The sequence below is a fragment of the Podarcis pityusensis genome, assembly GCF_964106645.2.
Source record: "Podarcis pityusensis genome assembly, chromosome: 2".
NCBI classification, from domain to species: domain Eukaryota; kingdom Metazoa; phylum Chordata; class Lepidosauria; order Squamata; family Lacertidae; genus Podarcis; species Podarcis pityusensis.
In genome coordinates, this window is record NC_138029.1 from 35,814,275 (window position 1) to 35,829,861 (window position 15,587).

The following is a 15,587-nucleotide window of genomic DNA, read 5'->3' on the forward strand; positions in this document are numbered from 1 at the left end:
GTCAGAGTTGTACTAGTTCAACAACGCCTGGAGAGCCACAGGTTCCCGCTGTCGGATTTATGATGTCCTAGAAGTGATGCACGATACTAAGCGTGCTTTCTCTGAAGTAAACGAGTTTAATGAACGAGGTTTACGCTCTAAACTTTATAGCTTCCTTAGGCTTGCAGGCAGCCTTATATGAGTTGTGACAGAATCACTAGATCTCGGAGATAGATCTCTCCTAGCCGGCACGCTCTAAAGATCATGTTCACAAATACAGCGGTGGGGGTGGGGGTGTGATTATTGCAATTTTTTAGTTCGTTTTAATTTCCTCTGGTAATCAGGAATGAATTTCTTGATGGGGGCGGGGAGGCGCTCGGAATTATGAATCTCCCATACAAGTTGAGCCTAAACATGTTTACTCAGAAGTAAGCACTGCAGCTATCATAGGGAATACCATCCTTTCATATGTGCTTGCTTTCACATGTTTGCTAACTTGGAGACTGAGTAGATTTTCAACGATAAATAGGTGCTGTGACCTAGACAGATACAATTTTGTTTGCCTAGGATAGGGTCAGGGAAAGGGACAGAAACACACATAGATTAGAGAGGGCGCACCTAGCAAATTCAGTGTTCAGATTGTTTGGAATGGAATTGGAAGTAAAATGGCCGGTATCAACATTCTCTTATTTAAATCAATAGCATAACTGCTTTTAGGATACAGTGCACAGTTCTGCCCACCGTTCTCCAAAAATTCATTGGCATGAAAAGGGGGGGGGGGATAAAGCTATTAGTGCACCTTCCCTAATTTGGACAAAAGGCAACAAAGAAGGGGCATGATAGTGACTTATATATTAATAGGATGAGCGAGATAGAGGTGGGTGGAAAGATAACCCTCCCCTCCCCCGATATTAGAAATTGAGGGCAACTAATGAAAGGGAAGTACTGTGTTCCGAATCTGCTGTCAGAGGCAGCATACTTCCAAATACCAATTTCTGGGAATCACAGGTGGGCATTGTTACACTCAAGTCCTGCTTGTGTTCTTGCCTCAGGCTTCTGATTGGCCACTGTGAGAACAGGTTGCTGGACCAGATGAGCCATTAGCCTGGCCCAGCAGGCTGTTCTTCCGTCCTTATTTCAGAGAATGAACAGTGATGGCCAATAACAGTTTGGAAAACACAAATTCAAGGATGATAGGTCTATCAATGGCTATCTGTCACTGTGGACCTTTGAAGCCCAGTAGCCATACGCCTCTGATTTTATCCACCGAATCAGATTTTATCAGATGCACAGGAAATCCAAAGAGATTTTGTTTAACCAACCTTCAATTCAGCGAGTAAGATGGTGCTTTTTTCCAAGCTGTGGAACGATGAGAAAAGCTCTTGGACTTGAGGGAATTAATCAATACACAAAACAAAATAAAAAATAGGGGTCACTGAAAGTGTAAGGTAAAGGATCCCTGGACGGTTAAGTCCAGTCAAAGGCGATTATGGCGTTGCGGCGCTCATCTCGATTCAGGGCAAGGGAGCCGACGTTTGTCCACAGACAGTTTTCCGGGTCATGTGACCAGCATGACTAAACCGCTTCTGGTGCAATGGGACACCATGACGGAACCAGAGCGCATGGAAACGCCGTTTACCTTCCCGCCGCAGTGGTACCTATTTTACTTGCACTGGCATGCTTTCGAACTACTGGGTTGGCAGGAGCTGGGACAGAGGAATGGGAGCTCACCCCATCGCAGGGATTCGAACCACCAACCTTTTGATCAGCAAGACCAAGAGGTTCAGTAGTGTAGGATACCCAGTCCCTGGCAATTGTGAGCTTAAGGTCACCTTACTAAGAACCAGATCAGTTTTGTTTCTTGGATACTCTACGCTGGGGCTATGACAATTTTCTAGCTCACAGCTAGAACAGGGAATTCTAATAAAAGAAATTTATTTAGTAAGCTTATTTTTACTTTTTGCTTAGAAAGCTTTATTTCTCAATAAAACTTTTTTTAAAAGCTGAACAATAAAACAGGAACCAACTTGGCAAGTTTTCATTCCCACCATAATCTGCTGATGAGAAAGTGGCAACAAACACATGAGCAGTTACGACATGTTGAGCCTGCACAGAGAAGTAAAATAGAACTCCTTCCATCATAATTTAAACTCACACCATAAAATAGTGCAACCTCTCTGAACCAAAGAGTTCAGTTTCCTTGTATGAAAAGCTACACATACGCAGTACATACATAGTGGAGAATTTAATGTTTCAAGGTAAGCAGACTCTGAAAATTAATATGTCCCAAGGTGAAGTTATCAGTCCCTACTGTGCCATTTAAAATTTTTTAAATTACTTTTTTTAAAAAACCAATTTAGTTCTGTCCACCTCCAGTCATTCCCCCTGCCCCCTAATAATTGCTTAAGTAGGCTGAAATATGACAAACAGTCGGAGTTCAGTGCCCTAATCATCTTCCCCAAATTTTAATCCCTCTTGCACACTTGTCCCACCTTGAGATGAGAAATGGGGACTTGCATCTCCCTGGGGAAGATGAGTACAAAGTACCTTGAGATCTCAGGAGAGTTGCTCTCCTTGTTTCAGAGCCATCTCCTCAGCTGGCAGTTCGTCCACTGTGGTGGCAGCAGCAGCAGCTGCTTGCAAGACAGGAGGCTCCCCATCAGTTCGAACTTTGCCCTGTGGCTTTTGGCAGAGGGTCACAGCTATGCCTTCACAAAGCCAGAAGATTGGGAAAAGGGGCTCTGTGAAGATCGTGTTGAAAGTGTGGAGAAGTGTCATGTTGTCATCCACGCCATAAAAGGATAGCACTCCTTGGTTGCAATCCAACCACACTCCAATGAATTTGCACACGTGCTTTTTTATCTTAATGCACTCGGCATTGTGCCAAGCCATATAGCAGTCTTCCTGGACGTGCAGGCCCCAGGAGAGTTTATCCAGCCCAATGGTGAATGTGCGGCCAGCCCGCTTCTTCCTGGGGAACCTTCCATAAGCCACGCCAATGATGACAGAGTGGCCAGATAACTTGACTTCCCAGTAGCAGCTGCCCTGGCTGAAGTTCTGGGCACACATGACTTGCCACGGCTCAAACCTCTGTGGGTCTTTTGGCCTCGACCCTGGAATACGTTGAGAGTGATTGCATTTCCGGTTCTCATCGGACAACTGCATGTATTGGTTAGCTGTAGTTGGATCAAAGGTCAAATTCTGCTGATCTGCAGGAGTGACAAAGGTATCAAAGTCAGGTGGGAGAAAAAACACCCAAGTGTCTTTAACCTATTTTTAACTGGCTAATTCCTCTTCAGTTAGAGAAAAAGGTCCCCCATCCCTAATATCTTTTTTTTAAAAAAATAATATTTATTAATAGTTTTCAGAATTATAAGAAGAAAAACATTAAAAAACCATTAAAAAACAACACTATAATAGACAAAAAGAAAAGAAAAAACACAAAAACCAATACAACAATACAACAAAAAGATAAAAAGAAAAAAGAAAACCAACACAAATCCCAACTTACATATCTAAAACTTCCATTTGCTTGTTTCATTGACTTCCTCACACCTCCCTTTTTGTATTCTAGTTTAATTATCTATTTCAGCAAATTCTTTCCATCTTTCTCAATTTTTGTTAAAAAATTCATCCTAACCTAATTTAATCTAATAATTAACTCAACAAATCCTTTCCATCTTTCCTCATATTCTATTATTCACATTACCTTAATTAATTTAACCTTATCTTACCCTAAAACACCTTAAAGCTTGAATCTTAGTTATCAAATATACATTACTCCTGATATCATTTCTGCTAAAGTCATATAGTTTCATCCCAACATTTTCCCTAATATTCATTAATTTTTAGCCAATTCCCCAATTAGAAAATTTTCTTTATAAATTTTCTTCCAATCTTCATCCAACGTCCCTTCTTCCTGGTCTCGGATCGTGTCAGTCCTTACTGTCCATTCCATCTAGTCCATCAACCTGGAAGCCTTATGTCCGAAGCCCTTAAGTCTCTTCCATGTCCCTTCTGCAGTTCTTCTTCTTCTTGTTTATACTTGCCTTTTTCCTTGTCTTTTGTTGGTCTCTTTCTTAATTTCTTTCCTTTCTCATTGAGGGGTAGGCCTCTGGCGGGTTCCAAGCCAGAATTGTCTCCATCTCCCTTCATCAAACCTGCCCATTCCCCACAGTCCCACTCCCCACAATCCTCAATATAGTCCAAAAAGTATTTAAAAGCATATTCCAAGGTCTCTCCAACGTTGGGAACCTCCTCAACTCCAGACTCCCCCTGGCCCACTCCAACTTCAATCTTCAATGACAGCGGCTCATACTCCTGTAGGGCCTCGGGACTCTCCATTTGTATTATTTGGGGTGCGACCGCATCCTCCTCCATTATCTTCTGCACATGCCCAGTCAGTACAGATTCATGAGTTGGTCCCTGGATAATTTCTGTATCAATATTCCCTGTTTGCCCAGAGTTATTAACCGCAACAGTCAAATCCATTTTCTCATTCATCAAGTCCATCTTCTCATGCATCTGTTCCAGCAGGGCACTTGTCTTACATAAGGCAAGCACCCAGTCTTCTTTCCAACTCATCTTTAGTCAAGGTCAGAAAAGCCTGTTCCCACGGTCTTAATCTCACATCTGTTGAGCCCTCAAGTGTACTGTAGCAACAATTTGACAAGCTCCCTCTAGAGGAGGCAATTTCTATTTGTATCCATTTTTTTTTTTTTAGGCAAGTCCAACAAAGGAAAATTACTTTCGTTTTTCAGATATTTTTCAGATATTTTGTTTCTTTAGGATGCAAAAGGCAACATTGGAATCAGCTTGTTTCTCTTCTTTAGCTATCTGTCAAAATATCCCATTCACAGTCAATGAACCTCTCCAACAATTTCTGTCTCTGACACCCCGTTCCCAAGTTAGAGACGGTGGAAACTTATCCTTCTTCACTCCCTCTCCTGCTAGGGTTGAACAACGTTCCCCCCTTTTCTCCTGCTTCCAAGGGGGTTTCAGTGATTCTAAATGAAGAAAATTTAGACTTTTTTGACAGCTTTCCAGGCTTTAGCTTACAAAGTTTTTGCTTTAGTCTATATACAAAAAGCGGAAGGCAGACTTCCTGTTTTGAACCTTCCCGCTTCGTTACCAAATTAAGAGATTTCTTGATCCAATTTTCCGTTTCTACTCACGGGTACTTGTTTTAAATCCAATTGTCCACAGGAAAAAGTCAGTGCTCTCTGGCAATGGCTGTGCGGCTTCACTCCGTGAAAGTAGCAGTCAGTTCTCACCCCACTTCGCTCCGGAGCCCCTAAATGGGATTCCCTGTGAGTAGGGGAGCGCTCCTGGTGCCCTGCCGAACCCCACGTTCCCAGGCTTCCTCCGCCTGAGATTTCTAGTGGGTCCCCACCTTCGCCGCGGCAGGAAGACCCAGTTTCCACGGAGCCCGTTCCTCCGGACGGAGGAACTCCGCCATTCACCGATGGCGCTGACCCGGAAGTCTCTCCCCCCCCCCCCCCATCCCTAATATCAGGCATGCCACGGCTTTACTGAAGTGGCATTTTGGCAATTTCTTCTGTTGTTCTCTCCTATCAGAGCTAATCTATTGTCAACTCTGTTCTAAGAACAAAATACCAACTTTTTAGTATTGCAGGGCATTTAACCAAAGCAGCAAGGAGAAAGTATCAGTGTGCACTTGAGAGTGGAAGTTGGCTTTAGAGGCGTCAAATAAAAGCCAAGGGAAGTGGGTGCCTTCCATTTTCTTTGGAGCAAGATCTCTAGGATGGCAGGCTCTGCTTTATTTAAACATCACTTTTTGCTCACAATGGCCTATGAGAAATCCCTGCTCATTGCCAGGGTGCCTATGAGGGGTGTCAGTTGTCAGCATTGCAACATTCCCTTTGATCAGCCTTCTGCCTAAATAAGGTTAATGGAATATTTATTTCCCTCAGGGATGCAAACCAGAAGCCTGGGCAGGGAAAGTACACAGGCATTATGTGCAAGTATATACAAAAGCTTGTACCTTGTCCATTGGCTCTGGTCCACAGATTTCTGAAAGGAGTTACTAACTGTTTGCGGTAGTTACTAGTCCTAAGTGCTTTCTCTCTGATCCATGTTCCACCCGTGTCAGAAAACAGGAGCTGTTCCATTTACAGTCATACCTCGGGTTAAGTCCCTTCAGGTTAAGCCTTTTTGGGTTGCGCTCCGCGGCGACCCAGAAGTAACAGAGCGTGTTACTTCCAGGTTTCGCCGCTCGCGCATGTGCAGACGCTCAAAATGATGTCACGAGCATGCGCGGAAGCGGCGAATCGCGACCCGTGCACACACAGATGCGTAGTCGCGGGTTGCATTCACTTCAGGATGCGAATGGGGCTCCGGAACGGATCCCATTTGCATCCTGAGGTACCACTGTATTAGTTTAAGAGATAAATTGTGTTCTTTGTGATTAAAGTGAACATCTGCTCCATAGCTTCCTGGTTTCCTGCTAATCTAAGCGCAAGAAGCTTCTCTTGAACAAGGAGGATCCTAGAAATCTTAACAGGGAACCCAGCTGCCCCCAAAAGCAGAGTTGGGGAACTTGGTCACCGCCTCCTCCACAGGTGTGTGGGAGACAGTGAGAATAAAATGCAGAACTTATAGGTCTCCATTGGCTGCTTCCAATATGGCTCCACAGTTTTGCGAAGCTTTTTGAACTCCTGGATCTGAAGGCACACCAGGGCCAACTTATGCTTCTTCTTTTTTTAAAGGACTACTGATGTGGGCAATGCTTACTTGCATGAGCAGTGTAATGTGGGAGCAGCAAACTCTTGCAACATTGATTCCTTTGCATGAAAAAGAAAAATCATGGACTGCCTTAAACTTTATAGGTGCTGTAGTGGGAGCCAGCACATTGAGCCCCACTAGCGCAGTGTGCCCTCCTCAATCAGCTCGGGGTAAGGGTAGGAGAACCCCCACAACAGTGCACAGGAGAGGAGAAATCAAAAATGCTTGCACTGACAAGTGATCTCCTCAGCGCTAGTTTGAATTCCACCCCATAAGTGGAAGGGAAGAGGAGCTACATTCTTGTGTGACTTTGCAACTTCCATGCTATGCTGTTCATATGAATAGACTTGTTTATGCGAGAATTCCTCACCCGCCCCAGGTCAACCACCACCAGGAATATTATTATAACCAACAGAACACGCACACACAAAGAAATAAATTTATGATTCTGACAGAGGACCCAAAGGAAGCAGCTCTGAATATATTTATGCACTTGTGACCCTACTTCCTTTTTTTAAGTAACTGCGTGCAGCCCAGAAAGTCACTTACCTTTCAAAAAAGACATTCTTAACTCATTGTCTGGAAGGCACGGTCCAGCCCTTCTCACAATCACCTTTGGCTCCGGTGAGACTGTAGAGTGAGAGATAAGCAAGGAAAACTTAAAAGCAGGAAGGAAACTCATTTGCCTTAAAAACAACGATTTCAAAATGGTAGACAAGTCAAGACTCGGCAGTGGGTTGGGGGAGCCTTTTTCGGGAGGGGTGAGCACAAGATACACAGGCAGCAAGGTTCAAAGCTGGCCTTTGGATATATTTTAAAATATTTCTCTTTAAAAAGGAGAAGCAGCAGCAGTGTACTTAAAGGCATCCCACAGTGTTATATTTTTCTTCATAATAACCAGACACTTAGGTGCTCCCAAGGCATAATCTCTCATGGTCTGAAACAAGACAAAGCATAGATACTCTCTGATGTATGATCAAATTATTAAAGTTTCTAAAATCACTTTTCTGTGTGCAACAAGCTTTACAATTCTCATCCTAATGCATCACAAAAGACCACACTTGTGGACTGCTGTGTATGAGTTATTTGGTGTCATGTAGGTGCAAAAGGAAGGGTTTTCTCCTTTGAGGGCAAGATTCCTTTGGGGGCAATCTGTTGGGGGGCTGCATGCCACTGGTGGGCAGGGCTGGAGCCAATGGTGGGCCCAAACCAATGATGAATGAGGTGCTCTCACTGCCACCCCCTTCTGCTCCCTGCCCTCCTTGGTATCGTGCTGCTCACCTTGCCCAGGCCCATTATAAAGGGTTGCCTCCAGGTCAGGAGCTGAAATGAGTAGGTGAAATCCAGATAAAGGCCACATGTTCTGGCCCAGTTCAGAATTTCAGTTTGCAACAAGCTTCAGTTTGCCTTTTCATCCAAATGTGGGAAACTGTGGTTTGTGCAACTGCAGCTTGTTCTCAAACCAGGATCTGAAGACAGAATCAAAGAATGGCTTTGAATCCTGATTTGAGAACAAAACCACAATTTCCTGCACTTTTTACAACTAGAAGCAGACACTTCTAATCTCCTCCTCTTATGGTCAGAGAAGGCTGGGAAGTGGAGGAGGAAGCGAATGAGCCTCAGGCTTGCTGTAGCTTGTCCTTGTAATGACAAACTGTGGTTTGTCATGATTACATCTGAACTGGATCCTACTTTCCTAGGAAAACATTTGGGAACAAAGGACTTTATAAGATTTAAAAAGTCTCTCTGAGGAGGTCAAAGTTTTGTGGATGACTACAGAGAAAATTGGGGTAATTCTGGCAGTACAAATCTAATCTTTCTTTCAGAAAACTAAGCACTGTCATTGCCCTACTATTCCTCTTCAATATGGAAATCTATCAAAATAAATACTTTCCCCCACTTTACTGTAGCACTTAAACCTCCAGCTGCCTTTATTAGAAAGAAAACTGACCAACTGACTTTCCACAAGTGATCTTGAATTTTTCACCACTCCATAAAACAGCTGAATGATTACCGTATTTTTCGCCCCATAGGACGCACTTTTTCCCCTCCAAAAATGAAGGGGAAATGTGTGTGCGTCCTATGGGGCGAATGCAGGCTTTCGCTGAAGCCTGGAGAGCGAGAGGCATCGGTGCGCACCGACCCCTCTCGCTTTCCAGGCTTCAGGAAGCTATCTGCAAGCCTTGCAAGCCCGGTGGGAGTTCCCGTGGGCTCACAAGGCTTGCGGGCAGCAGCCTGCAGCCCCGGCGAGTGTCCGCAAGCCTTGCGCGCCCAGCAGAAGGTCCCGCCGGGTGCGCAAGGCTTGGGGCGGCAGCCTGTCGCCCGAAGCACGGGGAGCCCTCCGGAGGGCTCCCCGTGCTTCGGGCGAGTGTCTGCAAGCCTTGTGCGCCCGGCAGGAGGTCCCGCCGGGTGCGCGAGGCTTGGGGCGGCAGCCTGTCGCCCGAAGCACAGGGAGCCCTCCGGAGGGCTCCCCGTGCTTCGGGCAGGTGTGCGCAAGGCTTGGGGCGGCAGCCGCGGCGGCGGGGGGGATAATTTTTTTTTATTCATTCCCCCCCCCAAAAAAACGAGGTGCGTCCTATGGGCCGGTGCGCCCTATAGGACGAAAAATACGGTACCTTTTGCTTCAGTCATTGGTGGACTCAAGGAATTTGACTGAGCCTCTTGCAAAAGCCTGGAAACCTCAGTGAAGAGTTCAGTGACAGCATCCACATTGCTGGCCAAATCAAACTCAACAGGTGGAATAACTTCTAAGTTGCCAAGAGGAGGAAGATGATGCAGTTCCTACAAGGAACAGGAAATGTAGGAATCACAAAGTTTGACTGTTGACGTACATGAATGGAGCTTAACTTCAGCTTATTTAAGTGAACTGGGTCGATCCTGGAATTCTTTAGTTTGGTACTCTACAATGGCCACTTACATATTGCCAAGCAGGAGGAAATGCATCGCCAAAGAAGGGAACAAACTAACACAAATTTGCATAAAATATGTTAATATATGCACATTTGGACAAAATTGCAATTCATTGAAATAAAAATAAATTGGGAAGACCTTAATAGCGTGACCTGTGTCCCTGCTCAGTTTTCTGTCCAGATGCAACTTCCAAGCCCCTGCCTCTCCCTTCATTGTGGTTTCTTATCTCTAAACTGGACTTGGACCAGCCAGCCCTTCAAGCAGAGGTAGCTATAAAGCAGGACATATGCTCCCCTCCCCACTTCTTCCCCTCCTTTGCCTGCCTTAGTGGTCCCCATAGCACTTGCTCAGAAATCCAAATGTGCCAAGAGCACGCTGGTGGGTCCCTTTTGTGACGCCACTTTGAGCACTATGTTGAAAAACAGTTTAAAATAAAAGCGAACTACAGTGGTACCTCGGGTTACATACGCTTCAGGTTATATATGCTTCAGGTTACAGACTCCGCTAACCCAGAAGTAGTACCTTGGGTTAAGAACTTTGCTTCAGGATAACAACAGAAATCGTGTTCCGGCGGCGCGGCGGCAGCACCAGCAGGAGGCCCCATTAGCTAAAGTGGTGCTTCAGGTTAAGAACAGTTTCAGGTTAAGAACAGACCTCCAGAATGAATTAAGTACTTAACCTGAGGTACCACTGTAAAAGCAAGTGTATTCATTATATATTTGAAGGCAGTGGTGTGCCAGGGCATTCTTGCCAATCTGAGACTGTTCAGCTCGTAAAAAAATTTCAGAATAGAAAGGAGGACAATGGCACAGCAGCCTTCTGATGAGAAAACCACACAATTCCCTGCTGCCGCTGGCGGCTATAAAATGTTGCTGTGAGTAACCATTTGGGCAAAGCCATTTTGCTACAATAAGCCCCTCTCACTGCATGACTTGCCTGTCTCTCTGAAGACCGAGGGCCCCATCAATGGAATTCCCCCCAGACAGTTCAACTTCAGACATTCCCCCCTCTGGCATGGTGGGTGATTCACATTCTAAGCTCTGCTCTGGAGTTGGCAGCCAAATTATTTTCCAATTGTCTCAACTTGCTGACCATTAGGCCTAGCTAATCCTATTTCTCCTCTCTCTGTCTCCTAGCTGAGAAGGCTAGAAAAGCGCTTATAATTATGAAGAGTCCCACAGAAAAGTCAAAGAGCCTACACTCTTTTCTAATCTCAGTTGCATGCTGTACACATGGTGTGAAACATACCACTGCTCTCTTAGCTTACGATGCAGTGCAATGCTGGGGGGGGGGGGGAATCCCCACTTCACAGTAAACTTTTAAGGATAAGCATTTGTAGCCACACTGGTGTATGGCAGGACTTCCACACTACAAGAACTTCTGAGGGTCTGGGACTATCTTTGCATTCAAAGCATATCACTGTTAAGAATTAAATAAACACAGAACTCCTGCATGCCAATGGTTGCCAAGGTTCAGAGGCTTAGTTATGATATTCAAGATATCTTCCAGTTAAGAGCTTGTCAGCTGCCAGGAATGGGGAGCAGAACAGGCAGCAACTCCCACTCTGTAATACTAAGCTATGGTTTATTTTAGGGGTGGGGAGCCTCTGGCTTGCTGGCCACATTTGGCCCACCGGTTCTCCCTGTTTCGCCTTCCAGGACATTTCCCCAAACCATAGGTGTGGGGCACATAGAGATTGAAGGGCGGGGAGTTCAATCCTGCTTGGTTTGGCTATGTAAGAACTCACTGGCACAGAAAGCAGGACTGAATTACTTGGAGTTCAGTCCTTCATGGTCACTATCTCTCATCCATGAACCAACTTTAACAAGTTGACAGGACCACCCACCTATTAAAGCTGTCCCCTGGGAGTGGGGATATAAAGATCTGGCCCAAATGCCATCAGTATACACATTACATACCTCCAGAAACGTCATATCATCAGTACAAGCGAGCAGCTCTTCTGCCTTCTCGTTGCGCTGGGTAAGCCCATCCAGTTGGCGCTTCAGCTGGTCCAAGTTCTCTTGCATTTTGCCAAGCGCAGCATCTTGCTCTCTTTCAATCTTCTCCACTGTCTTCCTCTGGCATTCCTTCAAGGCTTCCACAAGAGAAGCGAACTTCTGCACAACTCCAGATTTTAACTTCTCCGAGGAACCCTGGATGAAAAAGGAAGGGCAACAAAATACAGTTGTTTCCACTGTAGCTGCCTCTATTTCCCTTGCTGCTCTGCATTCTGTTGGGTACTAGGTGTCCCTCTTAATGGAAATAAGAAAATAAAATGTTGGGAGGCAGGCAAAAAGAGAGACTGTGATCCTTGACTGGCTAGCAGGGGCTGATGGGAGTTGTAATCCAGAACATCTGGAGGGCACCAGGTTGGCAAAGAATTCACTACAGGTCTGAGCTGTTAGGAAAGGGACACAAATGCAGAAGGCCCACTTGCTCATTCAGTAACTGGAGTTTTAGCCATGATAGGTACCAAATGGGGTCAATGGAGAGCAAGCACTTCCCATGGGAGGCACTTTTGTCATTATGATGCTCTCTGTGGATTCCTTACCTTGATGTTGTCTATCCGCTGCTCCAGTTTCTGAATTGCTTCTCTGATAGGCTCTGCCTCCTTTCGAGTTTTCTCCAGGGTTGCTCTTACGGACTCCTGCCAAAGAGTTCAAAATAATTTAACAGGCAAGCACTTCAATCTCACCTAGCCACACCCGGCCCCTGCATCTCACCTTCCCAAGAGGGGTGGCAGATTTCCCCAGATGAATCTTCCAAGATTCATTCATCCCTTTGGAAAGACTCCAGAGTTCTGTTAATATAACACCCTATTAGATTGAAGGTAATCAGTGTAGGCATCAAGGTAGCCAAGTTATAGGAAGTGGTAACTCACTGAGGATGTAAGAAAGGGCTATGATGTCCAGACTAATCCAAACCATTACGTTTGTATTGAGCAGTGCTGAACTGCCTCACCACACGAAAGCCCATAGGCTATGATTTGGGTCTAGCAATGTCTTCCAGTGTATATTCAAGCAAAGGATTCTTGCTTGGTATTGTTACAGCAAAGTCGTTATGCCCTAGCTAGCCTTAAAATGTTTCATATCTATACAGTGGTACCTTGGGTTACAGACACTTTAGGTTACAGACACTTCAGGTTACAGACTCCACTAACCCAGAAATAGTACCTTGGGTTAAGAACTTTGCTTCAGGATGAGAACAGAAATCGTGTGGCAGCGGCGCGGCGGCAGCAGGAGGCCCCATTAGCTAAAGTGATGTCTCAGGTTAAGAACAGTTTCAGGTTAAGAACAGACCTCCAGAACGAATTAAGTTCTTAACACGAGGTACCATTGTACGGCAAGTGATGCCTGCTTTATAACTTTCATGGCTTCTCCTACAGAAGTTGAGGAAATGTAGCTTGGTGGCAGCACCAAGAGTTAATGTCCGGCCATCCTTCATATGGAATGAATTAAATCTTAGGCTACAGTGGAGATAAAGGCCTTACTGCATCAAACCCAGTATTATAAAGCATTTGGTATCTGAGAAGAGTCGTGAGTCAATCAGGCAGACATTCAGCAAGTGAAAATTTATCCACTGCAGCAAAGCTGAGATTAGAGCAATATACACAACCTAGGCTGTCTCTGCGTCACCAGTGGGCATAGCCGGGGGTGGGAGGCAGTTAAATCAAGTAAATAAATAAAAATACTTAACTAAAAGTAGAAATTGTAGAAGGATTTTGACTGGTTTTTCAAAAGAAAGTAATTTCTGAAGGCAGCCCTGTTTAGGGAAGTTTTTAATGTTTGATGCTTTATGATGTTTTTAATATTCTGTTGGGAGCCGCCCAGAGTGGCTGAGTAGACTCGGACATATGGGCGGGGTATAAATAATAAATTATTATTAATTAATCATCATCATCATCATTATTTAAAACAACTGAACAACTGTGTTGAGACATTTCATTCCAAATCTGAGACAGAGGATGATGACAGGTGAGTGTTCTGCCCCCCAAAACATAAATCCTTTAAGAGTAAGGTGCGCACCACAACAACTACAATGTGCAGGGACATGTCCCACAATCCCAAGTAACTAATGCACCAGAGGGAATGCTTAATTTTAAAATGGGATGCCCGAAGGCTCCTTTGGCCAGCAGACGAAATTAATGGACTATGCAGAATTGGACAAAATGACAGGAAGGATTCGAAACCTGTGGGACCAGAGATTTACAGAAGATTGGAAGAAGTATATGAATCATTTGAAGAGCAACTGTAATCAACAAATTACGCTAGTAGGACTACAAGAAGTTTTGTAAGGAGAAATATACAAAGTGTTACAAAGTAGAAAAAGATAGAGATATTGGTTACGAGTTTGAAATGTAATAGGGAAGATAAGAAATGCATACTGAGAGATTAGATTGGAAAATTTTCAGACGGGATTGACGAAAGTCAAAAATTTGAATAAGATGTAAAAGTATGTTTAATTACTGTTGAAAATGATATGTTAAAAAAATTTTTATATATATATATATATATATATATATATATATATAGTACAGTGGTACCTCGGGTTAAGTACTTAATTCGTTCTGGAGGTCCGTTCTTAACCTGAAACTGTTCTTAACCTGAAGCACCACTTTCGCTAATGTGGCCTCCTGCTGCCGCCGCGCCACTGGAGCACGATTTCTGTTCTCATCCTGAAGCAAAGTTCTTAACCTGAAGCACTGTTTCTGGGTTAGTGGAGTCTGTAACCTGAAGCGTATGTAACCCAAGGTACCACTGCATATAAAAAAAGAGAGATGCCCAAGATCACAGGAGTTTGTACTGTGTACATACAGTGGTACCTCAGGTTACATACGCTTCAGGTTACAGACTCCGCTAACCCAGAAATAGTACCTCGGGTTAAGAACTTTGCTTCAGGATGAGAACAGAAATTGTGCTCCGGCGGCGCAGCAACAGTGGGAGGCCCCCCATTAGCTAAAGTGGTGCTTCAGGTTAAGAACAGTTTCAGGTTAAGAACGGACCTCCGGAACGAATTACCGGTAAGTACTTAACCCGAGGTACCACTGTATATGTTATGTTGCCATGGCCCCAAGTGGCCGGCTCCGGAAATGCTTCTGCCCCGCTCCCTGCTTACTTCTTTGGCTTTCCGCTCGTCCTCGACGAGGGCCTTGCCGTGCTGCTGGCACTCATTGAGCGTGCACACGCAGCAGATGCCCCGCTTCTCCGTCCGGCAGTACAGCTCCAAGGGCCGGCCGTGCCTGGGGCACTTCCTTTCCCGAGCAGCGGCCGCCTGCTCCGTCCGGGAAGCCGGCCCGCCATCTTCCTGCTTGTGGAGCAGCTCCACCAGGCTGTCGAGCAGGACGGTCTTGCTGAGCTCCGGCCTCTCCGGGAAGCTCTTGCGGCACGAAGGGCAAGTGTAGCCCGCGGCGGCGGGCCCTTTGCCCTCCTCTCCGTCCCAGTGGTCGCAGATGCACTTCTCGCAGAAGCTGTGCCCGCAGGGCACCGTCACCGGGGTGTTAAACGTATCCAGGCAAATGCAGCACGTCAGCTTCTCCTCCAGCCTTTGCGAGTCCGGAGAAGCCATGGCGCGCGGCAGAAGCGCCCCTTACAAAGCCCAGAGGGAAAGAAAGTGAAACCCAGGGCCAAAAAAAAAGGCTGAAGCTGCTGGAGATGGCTCAGGAGAAGGAAGGGCTGGGCCAAATCAAGGCGCATCAGCTCCCAGGCTCTTAAAGAGGCAGGGAGAGCAAAGATGATTGGCATCTCCTTTCCTTGCAAGAAAAGAGTTTTGAGTTTCTGGCTCCCTTGTCCCCGTGTGAAAGGCAACCTTTTCAAATACCACCCGCTCCTCTGACAGGACAGTGCTGGATATACGTATAAACTAAACAAGCTGTAGTTTAGGGCCCCACTCTCTTGGGGCCCCAAAATTTTTTTAAAAGAAAAAAGTGGATGTACTTTGATAAAATACATACAGTG

General features: G+C 45.3%; 1 protein-coding gene across 2 annotated transcripts; it reads right to left on the reverse strand.

Moving 5' to 3' along the window:
* Nucleotides 1-2,411: 2,411 nt before the first annotated feature.
* On the reverse strand, nt 2,412-15,551 carry TRIM65 (tripartite motif containing 65). 2 transcript variants are annotated; one of them, XM_080993837.1, is made up of 7 exons: nt 14,749-15,551; nt 12,185-12,280; nt 11,553-11,786; nt 9,339-9,504; nt 8,005-8,046; nt 7,273-7,353; nt 2,412-3,188 (listed from the first exon to the last, which is right to left on the reverse strand). In XM_080993837.1, exons 1-7 carry the CDS (start codon nt 15,196-15,198, stop codon nt 2,536-2,538), a joined length of 1,722 nt encoding a protein of 573 aa, XP_080849963.1. In that variant the 5' UTR covers nt 15,199-15,551; the 3' UTR covers nt 2,412-2,535. The 2 variants fall into 2 exon arrangements, with proteins under 2 accessions (XP_080849963.1, XP_080849964.1); XM_080993838.1 differs by lacking the exon at nt 8,005-8,046 and having other exon boundaries at nt 14,749-15,549.
* Nucleotides 15,552-15,587: the final 36 nt, after the last annotated feature.